Source organism: Lates calcarifer, linkage group LG18 (genome assembly GCF_001640805.2).
Source record: "Lates calcarifer isolate ASB-BC8 linkage group LG18, TLL_Latcal_v3, whole genome shotgun sequence".
NCBI lineage: Eukaryota > Metazoa > Chordata > Actinopteri > Centropomidae > Lates > Lates calcarifer.
The window spans coordinates 17,595,260-17,616,586 of NC_066850.1; the positions used below are offsets into that span (position 1 = coordinate 17,595,260).

The 21,327-nt window shown below is 39.7% G+C and overlaps 1 protein-coding gene across 1 annotated transcript in view; it reads left to right on the top strand.

The window, feature by feature from the left end:
* The first annotated feature begins 15,079 nt into the window (after positions 1–15,079).
* Positions 15,080–21,327, top strand: part of cog5 (component of oligomeric golgi complex 5) — a 50,556-nt gene continuing 44,308 nt past the window's right edge. The window contains exons 1-6 of the mRNA XM_051077598.1: positions 15,080–15,171; positions 15,676–15,815; positions 16,523–16,580; positions 17,159–17,213; positions 18,140–18,209; positions 20,780–20,900. Coding sequence (XP_050933555.1) covers positions 15,126–15,171; positions 15,676–15,815; positions 16,523–16,580; positions 17,159–17,213; positions 18,140–18,209; positions 20,780–20,900 — 490 coding nt within the window. The 5' untranslated portion in view covers positions 15,080–15,125. The remainder of the gene's footprint in view (positions 15,172–15,675; positions 15,816–16,522; positions 16,581–17,158; positions 17,214–18,139; positions 18,210–20,779; positions 20,901–21,327) is intronic.

Sequence of the window (21,327 nt, forward strand, 5' to 3'; positions counted from 1 at the left end):
GCTTGATGCATGGTTGTGGTTTATCATGGCTTGTGTCTTTTCAGTAGTTTTGTTCATACTATAAGATATTATTCATTATCCCCTGAGGGAAAGCTGTCTTTTGCTCAGCATTACTGCATCACAGAGCATTCCTCTTCATATATACTTCGCACTACACATTAAAATACATAAAACATATAGAATACAACATCACCAGCCAGTGTTCATAGACTCAGCAGTATAAACCAGAGACAACAATAAAACACATACGACCAATAGCATCCGTATAATAGCAAACCTAAATACTGCACACTCTCAGTAAACTGACAACTACAGTATTGCACATGCCACAAATCTGCATGGTTAAGGTAACATTGCAATCAAAAGGTTAATTACTGATCTGGTCAAACTTTGCTGTAGCGTGTAGTACCAGTAAAGTCTGACAAAGTAACACAAGCAGTTAGATGATCAGACAGATCACTGGTTGTTTTATTTTAATCTTTATCTTCTTGTTTGCTTGTTGTATGTTTTGCACCATGTATGTTCTTTAATTCGAAACTGTACTGGGACATTTCTGCATGGTGATTCAGCACCATAAATAAAACTGATTGATTGATTGATTGATTGATTGATTGAAACCACTGACAGGTGAAGTGAATTCCATTATTTATTTACAGTACAATGTTCTGTTGGGACCTTGGGTCCTTCACTCATCTGGATGTTACTTTGACACGTACTACCCAACTTAACATCGTTCCAGACCAAGCACACCCCCCTCATGGCAAAGACACTCCCCAATGGCAGGGGCCTCCTCCAGCAGGAAAATGCTCCCACCACACCACAAAAAAAAAAAAAAAAAAAAAAGAAATGGCTCCAGGAACATGGCAAAGAGCCCAAGGTGTTGACCTGGCCTCCAAACTCCCCAGATCCAGCATCTGTGGGACGATCTGGAACAAGCCAGATCCCTAGAGGCCCCACCCCACAACCCACTGGACCACCGCAGGGCACCCTCAGAGTCCAGTGTCTGTGCCCTGACAGGTCAACACAAGGGAGACCTACACAATATTATGCTAGTGTTTTTAATATTGAGGCTGACTGGTGTACAGTACATTTCACAGAACATGAACTTGTCATCAGATAGCACCATTGAGGCATACCATAACATGATCTTGATTGCACTAAGTGCCTTGTCATAGTGATAAGGATTATCTTCAGAGCAAATGGTGCAGATAAATCAGCAGTGAGTGTGTTGAAGCTGCAGCCAGCAGCCTGTGCTGACATTTACAGCTGCTCTCCATCACTGCTATAGAAGACCTCTGTGTAATTGGAATACATTTTTATAGTTAGTGCCTATGATGGTGACACGAGCCTCACAAGACACCCAGGTCAGGAGGAGAGCGTGGTGCTGTGGAAATACTCTAGCACCATTTCTATGGTAACCTTGTGTCAGGAGCTACAAATAAGGGGGAAATCTTGTAGTTAGATAATTGGTTTATCACAATTCAGTCCATAACATGATAGTTTCCAATAATAAATGAAGAGGAGGCTGATTAGATATGAGATAAACTGAATGACTGAGGGGAGAACAGAGGTGAAAATGTGAGAGGAGAGAAGCTGGAGTGGATGGAGACTCTCAATCTCTGGTTCCTCAGGCAGTCTCTCCAGTGACAGGGACAACTAATGGACGCTCTCTTTAATTAATGCAGCCTGTGTGTGTGTGATAGATGAACAGAGCATGAGCTGTGAGCTGAAACAAGACCATTACATGCATGAGAGCATGCACCCAAAGGTGTGTATATGTGTGTGTGTGTGTGGACTGAGGTGATATTGCTCTCAGCTCTCCTCCACCCACAATCCTTTGCTGTCCACATCCCTCCTGCTTCCATGTCAGGTCAACACCACAGGTACCTGAAGAGCAGATGGTAACTACATTATTATATAAACAAAGTAGTATACAATAGTGAAGAGTGTGATCTTTGCTGCTCACCATCAGGACAGGCTGAATACAGGGAAGGTCTCCAACAAAGAAACCAGTTCATCAGCTGAGCCTCAGAAACTTTCTGCCCACAGACAGTTGACAACAGCATCCACAGGACACAGCCAGGACAAGGACACTATATACTTTTCTAATTCAGACACTCCTCCTGTTACTGATTTTATTTTCAAATCAAATGTTCATTATTTTGCCTTTAAATCATCTTAAATAATAAAAATTAAATCTACCTTTGTTCCACAGTTATATTGTTACAGTCTCAGACACAGTGATATAAATACATACAGATGGGATTTAACTTTTTCTGGGTGCCATAGCTTTGTATAATTTCCTAGAAATGAACTAAGAGATTCATGTAAATTCTTTGGACAATACCTGGAAAAGATGTTTTTCATTGTAGGAAGATAGATTAGACAGACAGAGATAGATAGACAATATTTAAGTGACACACGTTCATTTGGTTAAGTCCAGTGAATTGGTGATGTATCCTGTAGCTGGACATGCTAAAATATGAACTCTGTCAACAGACATGCATACAATTCATCTTTATAGAGAAACATCTGGGATTAAATAATCTGATTTCCAGAAGGTGACAGAACTGACACTCCACACTGCATCACACTTTCTGTGAGGGACTTTAATGTCAGTTATTCCAGTTATTATTCAGGTTTATACACAGTGCCTGCAATCACTTTTCCCTTTAGACTTTTATTGTTTCACAGCAGAGAATCTCCCTGGATTCATTTTGTTTCTTTGAAATGTTGATGACATCTTGTGTTTCAGCTCTTTTTACATTCAGAGTTATTGTTATTGTAAAGCTGTTGAGTTCAATACAGAAAGTTGTAAATCTCTATGTGCAAAATACACTGAATTGCGTCAGGTAAAAAAACAACTTCATCATCGTTCTTTGTACTTAAAGCAGTGCGTGCAATGACACGCACTCTCAAACTAACACAGTGCTGAGTTGTAGATAGATGTAACTGGTTCTTGCTTTATCTCATGTCAGAATCATGTGGTTTCATGATTATGGAAGATGATATTCTACATTTGGGGAAAATGTCTGAGTTTTTAATATTCAGCTGTGTGCCAGCTGATGTTTGCCCATCAGACACAAACAACCACGTTCCATGTTCACAGTCACATAAGTCACTTTTCTTCCCCACTCTGATGCTTGACCATGACTACAGGCCTTAACGCATTGAGTTGCTGGCATGTAATTGGCTGATTAGATATTCACGTTAAGGCGGAGTTGAATAGGTGTACCTAATAAAGTGGCCGGTGAATGTAATTAACCTCAGCTGCCTCAAGCAGCTGCTATCAACGCACAGGTTGTTTTCCAGGAAAAATGTCAAATTTATTTTTATTCAGCTGCTGTGGAAACGCATGGAAGATGAAGATGTACCGCCATTTTCAAGAGCTGATGAATACTTTCTTTAGTTTGCGGAGCTGTGCGCACTTTGCGCAAAATCCACGCGGCATTAAACCCGAGCAGTGACTGTGGTAAGTGACTACTGTGCGGACTAATGTAGGTTTAGTAGGTGTCAGTCTGGGAGAAGTTACAGCGGCCTGTTGTCAGATGAGACAGTATCACTCCATATATGTCAGGCTTTACTCAGAAATATTAGTGAATTTACGAAAATCTCACTTTTGTGATGTTGAATGAAATAAATCGTTAAATGTCAAAATGACAACGATCTATTGTAATTGTAATTGTTAATTATAATCAGTAAAGAATGTGAGCAAGCAATGTGATTTTAATATATGACTAAATCTGGCTTATGTAAGTGAATGACAAAAATGAAAAAAAAAAAAAATTGAAAAGTGAATACTATAATTAATTTGAATGTTTTTAATGAATAATTTTTCATTTAGTTTGAGTTGTGTGCTTCCAGGTGTGAGCACTGACGCAACGACGTCAGGATTCTGCGGTTGCTATGTATTTCATATATAAATTGGATGACCAGTCATCGTCATCATTTCACTCTTGGTACTTGGAGAAAGACACACACAGAGCGATCTGAACTTTTGGAAGTGACTTTGCAAACTAGCATCTACAGCAACCAAAGACGAAGAAACCCCGAGAGGATCATCAGCTGATCTCAAATACGCCTCATGGAAAAGGTAAGACTATTCATCTTTAAAAATCAATGCAATTAGCTTGTCGGCTCCTCAGCTAGCTTAATTAGCCTGTTAGCTAGAATGCTAACCTGAGAATTAAAAGTTCCAAGTCATGAATTTAAAAACAAACAATTAATGAATAATTAATTTTACATAAATAAGACAAACGTATTAATTAGAAAATAATTTGGAAGTCTTTTGAGGCCTTTTCGAAGGTGGAAAGCTGTAATTGATTTAATGCAAGTTACTAAAACTGCAGTGAAGGAGACCAAAATAATTCTGAAAAATAAGTACCTGAAGTTTTTTTTTTTTTTGTTTGTTTGTTTGTTTTGCACAATCATGTATTTTTCCACCTGCAGAACTGAAATATTATTAATGATATCAATAGTAGTCTTTATCCTATGGTGCGTTTAATAACAGAGTTAAAAGCAATTAAAACCATCGGTTCAGATGAACATGAGATTTAAGGGATTTAGTTAATGTATCCTGTATCAGCCAGCATTAATCTAATGTTTTACCTGGTAGACGTTTAAATACCTTTATTCATCATCTGTCATTTGTGAACAAGAGATTTCCACACTGTCAGAGAGTAAAAGTGTGAATCCTGTAATATCAGACCGGTTGTTGTTGTTTTTTTTTCAAATTGAGTGAATGATTTTATTGAACAAAAAAAAAAAAAAAAAGTGACACACTGAGGCAGAGTGCATACACCACAAAAGTAACCTCTGAAGCTCTATGAACATTATAAAGTGATGATATTAGTTTAAGTGTTCTACCTCAGTAATCTGTTCAGTTCCACACCAAACACGGTTTACAGCATCAGTCTGAAAGAAATTTAACTGAACATGTTTGACTTTATCCCTTCCTGTTCTCCTTCTCTCCATCTCTTTAACAGAAAAAGAGGAAGAGGGAGCAGGAGAGCAGCTCTGGATCCTTCCAGGAGCCTCCAGAAGAGAGACCCTGCAGCAATGTTGCTGCCCAGCAGGAGAGGAGCTCCAGCCCCCAGCCGTCCACCTCTGGCTCACAGCGTGGAGGACAGGAAGCCGCCCAGCAGGAGGTGAGTAGTCCACCATAAACATACACTTAGTGTACACGTGCAGGCAACTTCCCTCTGTAGAGGTTTCCTATTGTAAATCTTAAAAATACAGGAAATCACTAATTGAAGAATCCCATTAGACTTTATTAGTAAGAGCACAGCATTAAATAGTAAATAAGTTAATGTAGGTGGATTTTTTCCACCAAGAAAATAGGACTTGTCTTGTGAATAGTCTTGGTCTGTCTGTTGACAGAATGACCTGTCTCATTTTTCTTATTGAACTCGTTTGACTTGTTTCTTCCCTCGTTTCCTCAAACAGCTGAACCTCGCTCGACCAGAGAGGAGCCCCAGCCCCCAGCCGTCCACCTCTGGTCAACAGCGAGGAGTGCAGGAGGCTGCAGAGCAGGAGGTGAGTAGTCCAACCCTAAAAACTCTGCTTTAATCTATACACAACTACCATCTGTTGTGATGTAGGAAGAGCACGGTGTTTAACAGTAAGTCACCTGAATGGTCTCAGTTGTCTCTTTTGGAACAGTGACCACCTCCATCTTACTGAACTAGTTGACTCGTTTCTTCCTAACAGGCTCCGGAGAGTAGGAGGGGACATCAGCAGCGGCAGCTCCCCTCGTTTTTCAGTAGGGACGTTGCGTTCGGCTGGCGACTGGCTGCAGTGTTCGTGCCTTCTTATACTCCACGAGGTACTGAGGAGCAGGGAACGGGGGGATGGTTTACATCTCCATACAGGCCGGAGATGTAAGATCCCTCACAGGTAAGGGGCTGTGCTCACCTGCCCATCAGGTATAGTATATTTAATGGCAATTCCACCGCCACACACACATTTTTAAAATATTTCCTTTTAACTTTCTTTTCCTCCTTTTAAAAAATATTATTATTATTATTATGTAGTAGTGATAAGTTTACATAAGTTTAAGATATAGTTTTAATAAGTTTTTTTAAAAGAAGTTTTTAGTTGTTAAGCATAAGTGTGTAAGTACTGCTAAGTTTAGTATTTCAGTTGGGATCTAGATAAGTTATAGTAGAAGTCAGAAAGTGTGGAAGAACTTCCTTCCACACTTTCTCTTTAGAATTAAGTTTGAAAACTGTAAAAGAGGTAAAGGGCTTCAAGAACGATTCAAGAACAAGAGACAAGAGAATTATTCTTCCCAAATTCTATTTATAATACCAGTATGAATAATTCACATCAGTATTAACTCCAGAGGGGAGGAGAATGTAATTTTAAAATGTTATAGGTCAGTGATGAAGTTGTTGTTAAATTATTACATTTCACTGTGAACAACAGGAAGCATAGACTTTGATGAAACCTTGTCAAAGGGTCAGTGTTAGAGACAGTCAGACCGTCTTAAAACACTTCACTTCTGTTACAGTTACTCAGTAGTGATAAGTCTTCCACTCTCTCATATTCTTGTAGTACATAAAGTGTTAGTATTAAAACTCCTTCCTTCCTCCTGTATGTCTCATTAAAATGTTTTAAGAATGGTAAAAGAAGGAAAGGCTTTAAGAGGGTCTTCAGGAAATGTTCCTTTTAAATCCATTTCTAAAGCTGTGTGTTAGTTTCCATAATGACTCAAAAACAGCAGACAAAATATACTTCAATAATCATCATTTATAATGTCTATTTGTTTACATCTGAGTTCATGAACTGATGAGAAGTTGAAAGTAATTGTAAGAATTGATAAAGCAGTTTTCTGTTGTTATTGTTGGTTTATTATATTTGGATGGAACATTTCCAGAGGGTTAGGGTTAGGGAGGGTCAGACCCTCCTAACACCCTCTTTATCTGTCACCTCAAAGCACTGAGTTAGTTTTTCATTTTTAATTAGCACTGACTGATGATCTCACCAATTAAAATGACACTGATGCCATTTAATGAGAATTCTGAGAGAAACTTGATGACAAACAGAAATGTGTCTGCCAGGCCTCCATGTATAAGGCTGTAGGTGATGAGCAGGTGGTCAGGGTTAGGAGATTTGCTTCCACAGGAATTTGTCCTTCTGAAGCTGAGAACAGTCCAGCTCCAAGACAGAAGAAATGATCTTCATCACAAGGTAAAACTGTTCCCCTTAAGTCAAGTTACAGCAAACGCTTAGTGGCTGGTGTGTATGAATTTGGTGTTGAAGTTTGATTTGTCTTGTTAGATATCTTGCAGATTGAGAGGAGTCCAGCACAGAGGGCAGAAATGTCTGTCTGGAGGAACACAGAGTTGTGCGTGTGGATTTCATTCTGCAGAGGTACTGACATATTAGTTTGACTGACATGACCTTCAATTTATGGTACTGTGATGAATTCTCATCTTCCATATTTTTCAGTATTTAGTAGTTTAGGAGTGGTGAATACATTCACTGGTTCTATTGATTTTATTTTTTTACCTAAGTTTTGAAAGGTTTTAGAAACTTTTTTCTCTTTTACTTTATTATTTTCTTACTCTTTTTTTTTTTTTTGTCTTTTTTTGTTTTTATGAAACTCTGACTTCATTCTATTCTACTTTGTGAAACCTCAAAGTGACACAGGGTGCTGCTGCAGAACTAAACCTTCATTTTCCAGGTGGTTGTGTGTGTTGCATAAAAGTGTCTTTCATCAAATTGTTGTTACGCCCAATTAACTGCAGTTGTGTGTGTACTTCCTGCAGAGCCGTGGTGCTGTTGGAGCTCCTGGCACTCCTCAGTCAACTCATCACTCTCTGTATAAGAAGCCAGACTCCACCACTACTCCTCGCCAGGTAGCTCCACTCTGTGTTGTGATAACACAAGGCCAGCTCTCTAGTGTTTCTTATGTGTTTGCTTGCTATAGTCTCTGGCTTTCTCACTGTGTTCAGATCACCACTTTAAGCTCCACTCTCTCTCCTTATGCCCTGGCTGTTCCACTGGCCCATAACTAACTCACCTAGACTCATCTATATGCCCCAACCTTCCCTTTAAGACTTCATTAAACAACTCATTTGCCTTATCTGCTGGTATCTCTGAGTCTGTGTCTGCACTGGGGTCCAAAACTAGTTCTGTTCAAAGCGTAACAGATACATTCATCACTTTGCTTTAAATTTTCATTAAAGAGGGGGTCTGGAAAACACAGGCATGGCTGAGCCAGATGGAGTTAGTGATACATCCTCCCTCCTGCCTTCTTCTGCCCCTCCTCTCTCTCTTGGACGTTGACAAATGGAAAGGTTGAAGTTATTTTTCACTCAGGACAGTGAAGTGATGGGGACCAGAGGAGATCATCCCCTCTTTTCCCCTCACTGTACCTCTATAGTAGATTACAAGGATTAATCACCTCGACTATAAAGCAGCGGATTGGTCCGCACTGAGATCTAATTGTATATTAATCACCTTCTCTCTCTCACACACACACCGTGTCGGTGTATGTTAAGCTTGTTATCTACCAGTGAAACTGGGCTGGATGCCGTTTATTGATTCATTCATCTATATGCCCTCCACATTGTTACATTCACAGGTTCTTTCAGCCTCCTCATTTCATCACCCCTACAGTGAAATATGTTTCATTTACTTCTCTAAAATAATTACAACAGGATAAACAGAGAAAAATCATAAAGAGACAAACAGACCTGACTGAAATATAAGTGGTTAAATTAAATAGCTAAATAAAATAAGCAAACAATTCAACATTTGATGCTTTACCGTTTTCTACACAGACAGAGTTTTAGCTGGCTTGTGAGTCATCCTTTACACCTACATTTGATATATAGGTACACTACTATTTTTAATCAATCCAGTTGTCTACACAGGACATTTCACTTACAGCATATGCACATAACCCCAGCATGAAGCCTGTTTTTACAATTCAAGTCTATTCTCTTGCATTTTACATGTGTAGTGTGTTAGGCTCTGAGCCCTGCTAGACATAGACCGAGCACTGAAGCTGCTCCTCTCCCTTTACATCCCCTGCACAGACAGTATTTCAATCCCATCTCCTAAAAATTACATTTCTACAGAAGAAGCATAGAGATAAATCCAATGCTTTTAACAACAGCAAACCATAGAGGGCTCTCACCTGGGGCGACTAGCCTTCCCAGTCAACTGGCTCTGCTAAATACACTGAATAAAGAATCAAAAGAAAATTATAAACAAAACAACAGAATAAACAAAAGATACCCGTGAGTTGAAATTATAAATAGTATTTTAAATTGGGTGCAAGCAGTAGTGTCTAAACAATATTAAAATATGGCAAAAACATTTTAAAAAGCAAAATCGGAATTATTATAAGTCTGCATGTGACACACAGACTGCACAGGGGGATAGAAGTTCAGTTTGAGTGACAGATTAATGGTTTGTAATACAAGAACAGCAATTATTTTTTCTTTCTTTTACTGCAGTGATCCTGAGGAAAACAGAAAACAGTGTTCACTCCATAAAATAATCCACCAGTAATGTGCAGGCACAGAGCAACATTAGCATTCAATATGATGAATGGGAGTCAAATTTTCACTCTATTTTTAGCTCTGGTTTGGGCTCATCTGTCACATCTGTCACTGAGTTAAAAGAAGCTAAAATAAATAAATAAATAAGGACACAATTTATTTTCTGAATATATCTGAATGATTTTTTTGAATATGTTTTTGGATATAGGTTGAATATTGTCCTAATTTGTTCATTAAATGAATGTTGACAAAAATGTTTTAAATGTAAAATAAATGCCTAAACATTTACATTAGGTTTTAATCTCAGCTGCAAATCATCAGACTCAAAAGACTACCACTGGATCGCACAGTGAGGTTACAATCACTTACCTGCAGCACTTTGTCCCCATCGGGTTATAGCTGGATACGTATATTTAAAAATGTAATCTAACAAAGAATTGGATTCCAGCTTTATCATCCTCTAAAGAAATTAAAGTCTGTTGAATATTGAATTATTGGACTTTGCAGAGTAAAATGCAGTAGAATTAACTTAGACTCCATCTCAGTCTCTTTCACTGCTGCTGCTGTGTTTTACAGATAAATGTGTTGTCACGTGTTAATCTCTGGATTAAAATGGAGGCTCTGCTCTTTATTTACCCACAGCCACAGTTAATCTTTATTTACTCACAGCCATAGTACATCGGCGTGCCTTTGATGATGTGTTTTTTTTTTTTTTTTTTGTTCAGCACACACACTTTTCATTCAGAGCGTACATACTCAGAGATGACTGAACTGTGATCCACTGTTCAGAGAATTCAGTGGAATACATCTTTGCATATGGTGCACTGAGTTAGCCACTAATTTGTCCCACCAGCCAACTACAGTGCTGTAACTAAAAATTCTCTCAAAAAACATTTGTCCTATAGACCATCATTATGAGAGATATTTCTGTAACACAGTTGGCACGCTGCTATTGAGCTTAAACTGACAACAATGTAAATTATTACTCTTTGCAAGCAGTGACTGAATATTTGAGCAACTTTGACTGTGAAATTTATATTCATGTTCACACCAGCAAGCAACCTTGAATGAATGAAGTTACAGAAAGTTAGAGAAAGTTAAAGGAAGTAAGAACTAAACAGCATCTGACTGAAGATAATCTGCTGCATGTACTGTATCAGAGGGCTCAAAGGGTGGCGTTGAACCCTGTGGAACATCTTTAACATTACTGCATTCATTCAGCCTTTGCTATAAGAGGAGAGGTCACTGAACTCACTGCAGGAACCTCAGTTGCATCATGGAGGTCCCAAGTTGTGTAAAATCAGGGAATCTTCAAAAATCCAAAAGACCAAATGTTAGCAAGTATGATAATTGTTTCACTGATTTTTGTGTCCTCCAACTCTTAACTCTTGGCTTCCACATGGTCAGGTAGCTAGGATTTGGCACTGTCACTGCTCAAGGGAATGATGAGCTGACAGGAGATGGCTGTTTACATAATGGAGTCAGTCATTTAGTTGAACAAGCCAGTTTTTGGACAGAGTGTTTTTGTGTCATTTTGTGATGATCTAGTGGGTACGTTTTAATGCTGTCATCGCCGCAGCTATGGTTTGAGTCAGGGAGTGTGATTTTAGCACTTCCAAGACTGTGTCTCTGCTTTACTCTTGTGGCATAATTCAAGAATTTGATTTAATCTGCCTCAGGCATTTTGAAAAGGAGTAACTCAATGCATAAAAAGTGATGGTTCTCTGAAAAGTGAAGGATGTGTTGAGCTTCTGTGAATTGGCAGTTTTGAAAAACAGCTGATTGAAAAAGCCTTCATATTATATGGAAACCTGCTATGCCTGCCACTATACCACCAACATCCTGAACAAAGAAAATGCACTGCCAGCATACATGATGAACACATCCTATGATGTTTACATGCTTGACTGACCCTCCATAGCTAAAGACAAATTGCTATTTTCCATCACTTAATGCCGTCTTTACCCTAGAAAACATTTGCTTCATGCATATCTGTGTGTAATGACATGACAGATGACTGAGGAGGAGCAAGGAAAGTGGATTCGAACCTGTGCAGGGAAACCAGTGGATTTGTGGTCCATCGCTCTGTCCCTTTAAAACAGTCTTAATTTGGATAATACCCTCACTCACCCTCGTAAACTCAAACTCAGACTCAAACAATGTTAACTCCAATTTAGAGACATGACTGAGGTCCCGTATTTACACATCAAAGTCACGTGGGTGTGTTTGGGTTCCAGTGGACAGCCGTTGCTGGTTCACCTTCATTGGCAAAAGGTCACACACATATGCACACCCACACACACACACACAAGCTTGTTGAAATGGACAGGAAACTGCCCACACACACACACACACCACACACATCCGTGTACAGTTTAGACACCTGTGGTTGTCAGGGAGACAGAAGGCAAACATCACTGAACCAACATCACATAGTAAACAAACTGGCTGGGAGTGAATGTATGGTATTTTGGTATGCCGCGCACACACACACACACACACACAGTCATCTGGAGAGGACACAGCTGACAGGCCTTTACAATACTGCCCTCCTGTGGTATACAACTATCACTACATCTGTGTGTTTTCAATGTGATGGTTTAGATTACAACGTCAGCAGAACATAATCCAATTCAAGCACAAAAATACATTTCCTGATAAGAGATTAGTTTCTCTGCTTTTTCACCTCTTGGCTTTATCAGGATACAGTCTACAGAGAAAGGCATCACACATACACACTCCAGTTATATCCCGTTGCCACCTGGGAGATTGTGTCTGGGTTAAGCGTTAGGAGTGTTTTGGTTGTGGACTAACAAGGCTTTCCTGTTCCCTTTACAACATTACAGCTTCCATTAACAACATGAGGCAGAGAGGGAGAGGTTAGAAAGAACTGATTAGAGGAGAGCTCAGTCCAGAGAGAAGATGGGAGGAAGACAGATAGACAAAGTGGTAGGGGGGGGAGGAGGTGTCTGAGCTATTTTAAAGTCTGCTCAGTGTTTGATTCTCCTGAGCATTAATGTGAAACAGAGATTGAGGGAAGGAGTCAATGTAGGAGTGGAAAACTAAGAGAAATAGTGAGTGCCTGATGTACAAAAGGCAAAAGTCAAGGACTACTGCAATACCATCACAGAAAATGTCTATGTTTAACTTGAATTCACACAACAGTATGACAATAATGAGAAAGACATCCAGGGGGAAATACATAATGAAAGGACAGCACAGGGGTGCTGATAATACAAGAGAATCACTATTATTGTATTACTGAAAACAGATCTGCCTGCTCCTCTTACAGCCATTTTCATTAAGGTCCTGCTATGGAGCAGCTATGGGTATAAGTAGATGGATGTTTGACTTTCATTTTGGTACTACAGACGTATTAAATGACCAGACACAATTAGAAGTTTTATATATGTATTTAGGCAGGTATATACCCAGCATTCACCTGGGAGGGTAAGAGGTAAAGAAGTGGCAGTATGATTCTTTTGTTCTACTGTTTGTTTGCTTGCATGGTCAAATAAATCTCAAGAAAAGTCTGGACAGACAATGGGATTCTTTCATCTACATACATTATATCACACAGCAGTTGCCTTTTGATTTCAGGTTTGGTTCAAATTTGAAGTTTTCAATTCAATTCAATTATGGATTGCAACTGCAGTGTCAAAACACCCACACCTTTTGTTTTCTATAGAATAATTTGTTGTGTGTCAGTCCCTCAAAAAATTTGATGAGTGATTTCATCACTCAGCACTTCCTCTCCTGTATGGTTCATCCAGTCTGAGCTAAGGCCTGAAAGCAGCACAGTGTGATGCAGTCTGTGCGTGTCCGACAAAGGATGGAGTGTCACTGCAGCAGAGGATGGAAGGTCAGGGAGGAAAATGGGACTTGGAAAGTATCTGTGCTGTGCAGTTCAGACACAGACAAAACCTAAACAAAAACAGTTAAGGGATGAGGATTATCAGTTATTGTCCATCATGGTCCCAGCAAAATGTTGTTCTTCTCATGCATCCATAGCTCTACGGTCCTCCTTAGCATCTGCCCTCTGGCAGGCTCATACTAGGTAAGATCCATCTCCTTTGGGGTGGCAAACAGTCTGGACAGGCAGGTTCCTGGAGTTGTCTGCAGAGACTAGCAGCAGAATTAGCAGTAGTGGGATGTTATTCAAAGAAGAAAAGGTTCTCTGGACTCTGGACTAAGAAGCTGTAGGACAATGAACAGTGGACAATGTTAAGATAAAGATGTTGCGATAACATAAAGAGAGGATGGTTGATGCACAGTTAAATATTGTACTTTTTTTCCCCCTTTTATATTTCTTTTTTGTCTTCTTTCCTTTCTTTTCTTTTCTGTTTATATTTATCATTTTTGATTGCCTCCCTATTATTCAGGGTTAGGGTTAGGGTTAGGGTTTGTATTTTTGTATCTTTGTTAAGTCAAAATGGAAATAAAAGTGTGATTAAAAAAAACAAAAAACAAAAAAAGCAGTAGTTGCAGACCAGTTTCCAAACCGTGCAGAGTGCAGAAGGTGTGATTCGGGGAAATTATTAACACCCACGCTACACTGCAGATCCATAAGCACCCAGTGAACTCTGAATCAGTGCAGCTCTCATTGTTGTGAGTGGAGCTTGTCAGTAATACAGTGAAAATGTTTGACATTAGGTGAGTGTAGGTGTTAGAACTTTTGCATTAGATAGATTGATGACATAACGGTGAGTAATAGTGAACAGCTCATCTCCATGTAATAATGCCACGAGTGAAACATGCTTTTTATACACATCAGTTATTTATCAAGCATCTCAGAACAGAAAAGCACATATACAGTTTCCTGTTTCTTCAAAGTTCTCAGTGGCAGATTTTCACAACACTGAGCTGTGTTTACTAGAAAATTATTATTACAATGACACTAACTGATTATGTGCAACCATTACTGAAGCATGATGCAGTTCACACATTAAACGGGCAACCCTGACTATCACTGCCTGGCTAAAGTGTTTGCCATCTGATCGCTGCAGCGTGATTACAGACTGGTCCCAAACCTGCACATTAAAGCAAAGGTGAGTCACATGTGGTGACGACTTTATGAGTTTCTTCAATAATAAAGTTCTAACTATTACAGAAAAAATTCATCACCTCCTGCCCTCAACCAGCACTGATTTATCTCCAAATACAGGATCCTTAGAAACAGCTGTAAAACCTAACCTAGACTCTTTTCTCCTATCAGCCTTCAACAACTAACTTCAACAATTTATTTTTTTCTAAAAGAATCAACCTGTCTCTTCTAAACAATCAGCCTGTCTCTTAACTGGTATAGGTAATTGATAGATGGATGGATTGATTTTGAATTTTATGCAACACGTGGAGCTTTTTTTTAAAAATCTCATTTCATCCATCTCCTGTATTCCCATTGTTCCATAAAAATACATTTACTTCAGAAAGCAGAAACAGAGATGAGTAAAAATATATGTATCTGCACTCTCACTTTTTTCCTCTGAGAAGTGGTGTCGCTGACTCCCCTACAAAACCGCCTCAACGCAGTCGTGCATGTCCCTTTAAGGCTCGTGCAACGTCCGGCTCCTGACGTCTTTCACGTAACACGTCACATGCGGAACTATCAACATGGAGGACAGGAGAGAAGCTTCCACGAATTCACTTCTGAAAGATGGTAAAACAGCCCTCTGAAATGCAGCGACGATAGTTCTTAAATATGTTATTGACAACGCTGTCAAGTTTCCACATTCGCTCCGCTGTTAGCTACTGCACAAGCACTTTTGAGCTAGCTAACAAGCTACGTTAAGTTAATTTCTTAGTTTTTTATGACGTCCGTTTGACATTCACCGAAAACTTGTTTTAGGCACTGATAATACATTTTGTGCGCTGTTGTAACTTACATTGGTGGCTGAAGCTAAGAAAATGAAGCTCAGCAAGGAAGATGCAGACAGAGACACAGCAGGCAGTGTCCTCTGCTCTGGTCCAGTCTGTTAGCAGAGATCTGACTCAGTTCACTGACATGATTAAGACACACACACACACACACACACACACACACACACACACACACACACAAACATTAACAGATGAACAGGGTAAAAACGTCAAAATTTAGGAATGAAAGGACCAGTTAATGAATGTGCTGAATGGTTTGAGGATGTTTTTTCTGTGTTTGCAGAGTGTTACACTGATTTCCTGGCAGAGGATTTCGATGTGAAGACATACACTGCACAAGCTATACACCATGCTGTTATCGCTGAGCAGCTGGCCAAGCTGGCGCAGGGCATCAGTCAGCTGGACAAAGAGCTGCACAGCCAGGTACAAACCAAACCCACCACAACACAGCCTCACTCCCTCACTGCCTCACTGCAGGGTCTGAAGGAACACACTTTGTAGAGATGGAAAATGAAGGTTCAGTATTGAAAGCTTTATATGAAATTATGCACTGGTAAATCAAGTACTGCAGACTTGTAAACCCACTGGTTTTAAAATTTGACGACAATAAAATTCCTCTAAAAATATTGTTAATATTTGGAATTGAAGCTGGAATTTGAGTGTTTTAGTGCTGCAAGGATTTATCAAGTAATCAATTGGTTGATCAGCAGAAAATTAATCAACAACTAAGACCGGCTGAGGATGAGACATCCAAACTGTTTGTATTGAGGAGGCAGTTTTATTTTCACACAATGTATAATTTATTCCAAGTCAGTGATGCAGAATATAGAGTAGAGTTCATATGATTTTCTGAGTCATGGTGCTTCTATGTGTTGTATCCTCTAAATTAGCCAACAAATCTTGATTTATTATAGTAAACTGTGAAATTGCTAATCACCATTAGCAATTCAAGTCCACCATTACTAACACCCATGTGTTGAACATGTTTATCCTAATAACTGCAAATCATTTAGTTACTGCCAGCCATTATCTAATATTTTCAGGTTACCTTAAACAGTATCAACCAGGGAACACAGTGGCAACCATAACAGGAGCCCCATCCATTAACTTATACTGCACTTTTCCTCCAGGTTGTGGCCAGACATGAAGACTTATTGGCTCAGGCAACCGGGATAGAGTCTCTTGAAGGTAAAGAGACACTTTTCCATATGTTATCATAGTAATTTCAAGAGCAAAATGGACGCACACCTTGGGCTTTAGAATGATTTCTTTCCTTCCAGGCAGGTTGATTTCAGTGTTTTGCAGATTAATAGCAGACATTTTGAACCCGGTTTAGATAAGTAATTCAATAGTTAAAATTTGGGCACCTTTATATAAATTGTATTATTTTAGCATTATGATGGAATTGTGAGCACTTAGCATTTTGCTAACTCTCCTTGTGGGTGCATTCAAGGATGCAGAAAAATCCAAATGTGAGATCTTGCCTGATGAGAACCAATGCATCATTGTTGTGTGTAAATGTCAGACCTTCATACCAGCATATAAATACACACAATACTTCACAAATCGGCTTGATCGGTTAACAGCATTACCAACCAATGATGATTAGATGTTTTCAGAATTACCTGCAACTCTGCAACTATTGCAGTTCTTGGGTTTTACCACAAGAGGGAGCTAGCATTCCTTGGATGAAGTCTGCAAACAGAATAACTTTTAAAGTCAGTGTCAAAGTGAACTGAGACAAAATGTTTTGTTGTTGTTTTCAGGGGTCCTTCAGATGATGCAGACAAGGATCAGTGCTCTGCAGGCAGCTGTTGACAGGTAAATACATTTCTCTGTGGCTTTAGTCAGATCAGATTTTTTTAATATCAACATTTACACAGATATAATTAGCTTTGGTGCCTGCTGCTTCACATTCACACACTTGCATACAAGCACAGTCTAGTCTTTGCTGGCTTTAGTTAACATGGTCCTGGGGGCATAAAATTCCCTTTCTTTTTAAAAACATGACGCAGCTCCCACTCAGTTAAATGGATGTAATACGTTCTGAGATGCTTTTCTGCTCAGCACAGTTGTAAAGGGTGGTTATCTGAGTTGCCATAGCCTTTCTGCTCCAACCAGTCCTCTGACCTGCTGCTTCAACAAGGTGTTTCCGTCCTCAGAACTGTTGCACACTGGATGTTTTCTTTTTTTTTTTTTTTTTTAGATCATTCTGAGTAAAAACTCTAGAGACTGTTGTGTGTGAAGATCAGCAGTTAGTATTTGATATTAACAGTAACTGAATCTCCTGACCTGCAACTGCATGTTTTTATGCACCTCACTGCTGCCTCACGATTGGCTGATTGGATAATTGCATGAATAAGCAGGTGTGCAGGTGTTCCTAAATGAAATGCTTGGTGAGTGTATATAGTCCTGAGGTCAATTCCTTGTGTTCACTCTTGCTCCCTCAAGTCCTCAGATGCTTCTTTTCTAGTTGCACTAAGATCCCGATTCAAACACAAAGGTGGCAGAGCCTCTGCTGTCAGAGCTACTAGATTTTAGAATGACTTAGTTGAGGAGGAGATCATGGCAGTGGTAAAGCACTTTGTAGTGTGTTGTTGAAAAGTGCTGTATCAATAAAGTGTTAGTATTAAAACAGTGAAAGGAAGGAGCCATGTAGAAAAGGCTTCAGAAAAGGTATATATATATATATATATGTATATATATGCACACTGGTACCTAATGAAACACTCTGTGTGTCTTCTCAGGATAAGGACGAAGATTGTTGACCCATACAACAAGATTGTGGCCAGGATCACTCAGCTTGCCAGACTGCAGGTAAATCTCCACCACACACTTCATGATGGTTGTATTGCATGAACTTTTCTATGCTTGTGTATGAATTAGTCAGTTTCACATTTTAAATGGCAGCAGAAATAGATTGACAGCTTTTTAAACATCTATTTACCAAAGAACATTATTTCACATTTGTTATGAAGCTTTCCCAAACCCACGGAGAAATCAACACTGTGTAGGAGAAAGGTTCAGCGTTCGTCTATATGTAGGCAAGATATTTGTTGTGTGCAGAGCTCCAAGCTTCTGTGTGTGCATGACCAAGCAGGCACATGTGCTTAGTGAGAACACTGGGCTGCAGTTCTCCTGTTTGTGCAGCTGAGGGAAATCATGATTAAATATTGATGAAACAGCGGCTGTAAAAAGGTCAGTGTGATTCTGAGGTCTCTCTCCTGGGCTAATGGCTCTGTGTCATACAAATTTTCTGTGTGTGTGTGTGTGAGTGAGATAATGCTCTCAGTCTCTGGGCTGAGCCTTCAGTGTAAGCTGGATGTGATTCAAATAACAGCCGATCAGTCACTGTAGAATCTAAGGGCTCTATTTGTCATTTTTTTCCCCCTTGTCAGCAACACAGTATCTTCCTCCCTGACTGTCTGAGATAATAAACATGGGCATACACATCCTGAGAATGACTGCACATTGGATTTAAAAAGAAAATCTAAATGAATTAGAAAGTGTATATTGTTTGAATTAATTTAAATGCATCCCATGTAGCCTAATCATAAACTGAGTTGTATAATTAACATTGTTCAATTCCTTCTCTGTGTGTCCACTCCATCAGTGGTTAACAACAACACTTTAGCCTGGTTTTAGACCTCTGAATCACCACCCACATCTCTGATCAGTTTATTGATTTGGAAAGAAACAAAATGGCAGTTCAGTCTGATTGTCAGGCTCCGAGCAGGTGACTTCACATTTCTCTGTGCTGTAGACAGGCTTTTCCAGCTACGAGGTTTGCTCAAAAAGCAGAGAGACTGCACCTGTAACAAGCGAAAACTGTACCTGATTTAAATTTGGCCACCATCCCCTTTGAAGTAGTCACCTTGTGTGGTGATACACTGCTCCTGGTGCTTCTGCTGTGCTTGGAATGCTCCCCGGAAGTCCTGTTCTTTTGCACGTCAAGCACCATCTGCGACTCATGCTGGATCCCTTCCACTGTGTCACAGCGGTGACCTTTCAGCTTGAATTTATTTTGGGGAAGAGGAAGAAGTTGCATGGAGCCAAATCCAGTGAGTAGGACAGGTGGGGAAGGACAGTTGTGTTGCAGCGGCCAAAAAACTCACAGGTAACAATGTGCTTTGAGGGGGGTTGTTGTCGTGATGGAGCACCCGCTTGCCATTACGCCACATTTCATGTTGTTTGCACCGTATGTCTTTCATCAGACACCTCAGAATGCAGTAGATCGGTGTTGACAGTCTGACTCTGGGGGATGAATTTACGCTGCACAACTCTGCTAATGTCGAAGAAAAGACCAGGATGACGCACCATCTTTGGTCTTGGAGACTGTGGACTCTGAAGACTGAAGACTGCTGTTAGGGTTGTAGCTGTGGACCCACCTGTTGTCCAGATATTGAGCACATGACGTAATGTGACCTCGTTACAACTCAATTTATGGTTCACACCTGCTGCATGGGTATACTGAGCCAGGCTCAGGTCATTGGCAAAGGGAACAGTCTTTTTGATTACACCTTAAATGGCATTGAATCCTAAATGCTGCCACGTTACATTACCTTAACCCTTAGTCTTACCTTAACTTGAACCTAATCTGCAGCCCTCACTTCAAGCAGTGCTTAATCTCAAACCTACCCCGAACCCAACCTTGGTCACCTCTGTGATCCCTGGTTGTAACCTAATAGAAAATCTCACTCTGAGTAAGTGTGCAGCACTTACTTCTCCCCTTGACAGTTCTGCTTTCTGTCTGTGGTAAATAAGTCTTCCCCAGCTCTTAATCTTCCGAGATCGGATGAGATCAGGCACGTTTCAGGTTTTATGACCGTAATGATGAGCTACTTAATGAGAGAAATGATACTATTGCTCAAAGTAAACATGCCCCCAAGCACATTGTATTTCCTTTTTTGTGTAAATGTTTCACATCTAGCTCAGTAGCATCTCCATGGTTATCATTTTAGTTGGCATAGCAACCATAAATCATAATAATTGCCTAGCGTGGTTTTGTAAAGTTGCAAGCATTACTGGCCAGCTAGATTGTTTGGCCGAAAGTACCACATGTTTGAGTTTGATTTACTTTATTTTAAATTGTATTTTATTTACACCTTTTTAAAAATATATTCTAAAGGAAAAAGTCTTTTTAACAAAATGAGAGAAAGAGTTCTGTTAGGTAAGTTAGAACTATTTGTGGGGAAGATGAAGATTATTGAACTCTGTTTGAGAAAAAGAGAATCTTTGAATTAGAAAATAAGACATGGCTTTAAGTGATACAGCTTCAGCACCTGATTGTGGCATGAACCACAGCCAGTGTTAGTGGTAGCTCGAACCTTGGAAGTTTGATATATTTATCACCACCACCTGACATTCTTCCCCTCTTCCTCCTCCAGGTGGCCTGTGACCTGCTGCGGAGGATCATTCGCATCTTGTACCTGAGCAAGAGGCTCCAGGGTCAGCTCCAGGGGGGCAGTAGAGAGATCACCAAGGCTGCTCAGAGCCTCAACGAACTAGGTAAGGACATGCATGTTTATTAATGTCCAAGCCACAGTCTGCAAAAGTTAGGCCTGTTAATCAAATTTTAATATTTAACACAGAAGACACATTTCACTGACAAAAGGTTTTAGCAAAATAAATGAAAGTTTACAGATTCAGTTAACACACTAAGCCCCAAAACATAATTGGTATGTGTGAGTTGTTATAAGTAGAACACCCCACCCCAGGTTAAACATTTTTTTTTCAAATTTCCTTGCATTATACATCTCCCTGGCTGTAGAAGGTGTCATCTTCTTTGGAGCTGACACTGGATGTAACTAAGGTCTTGTCACTTTTCTGTTATGAAGAGATTATTTGTATTGTGTGGAAACAAGGCAAGACATTTGGCAGCAGAAAATGTCTCTGTAGCAGTGGAAGGCTTGGCATGTGGATGTGTTTTGGTCTA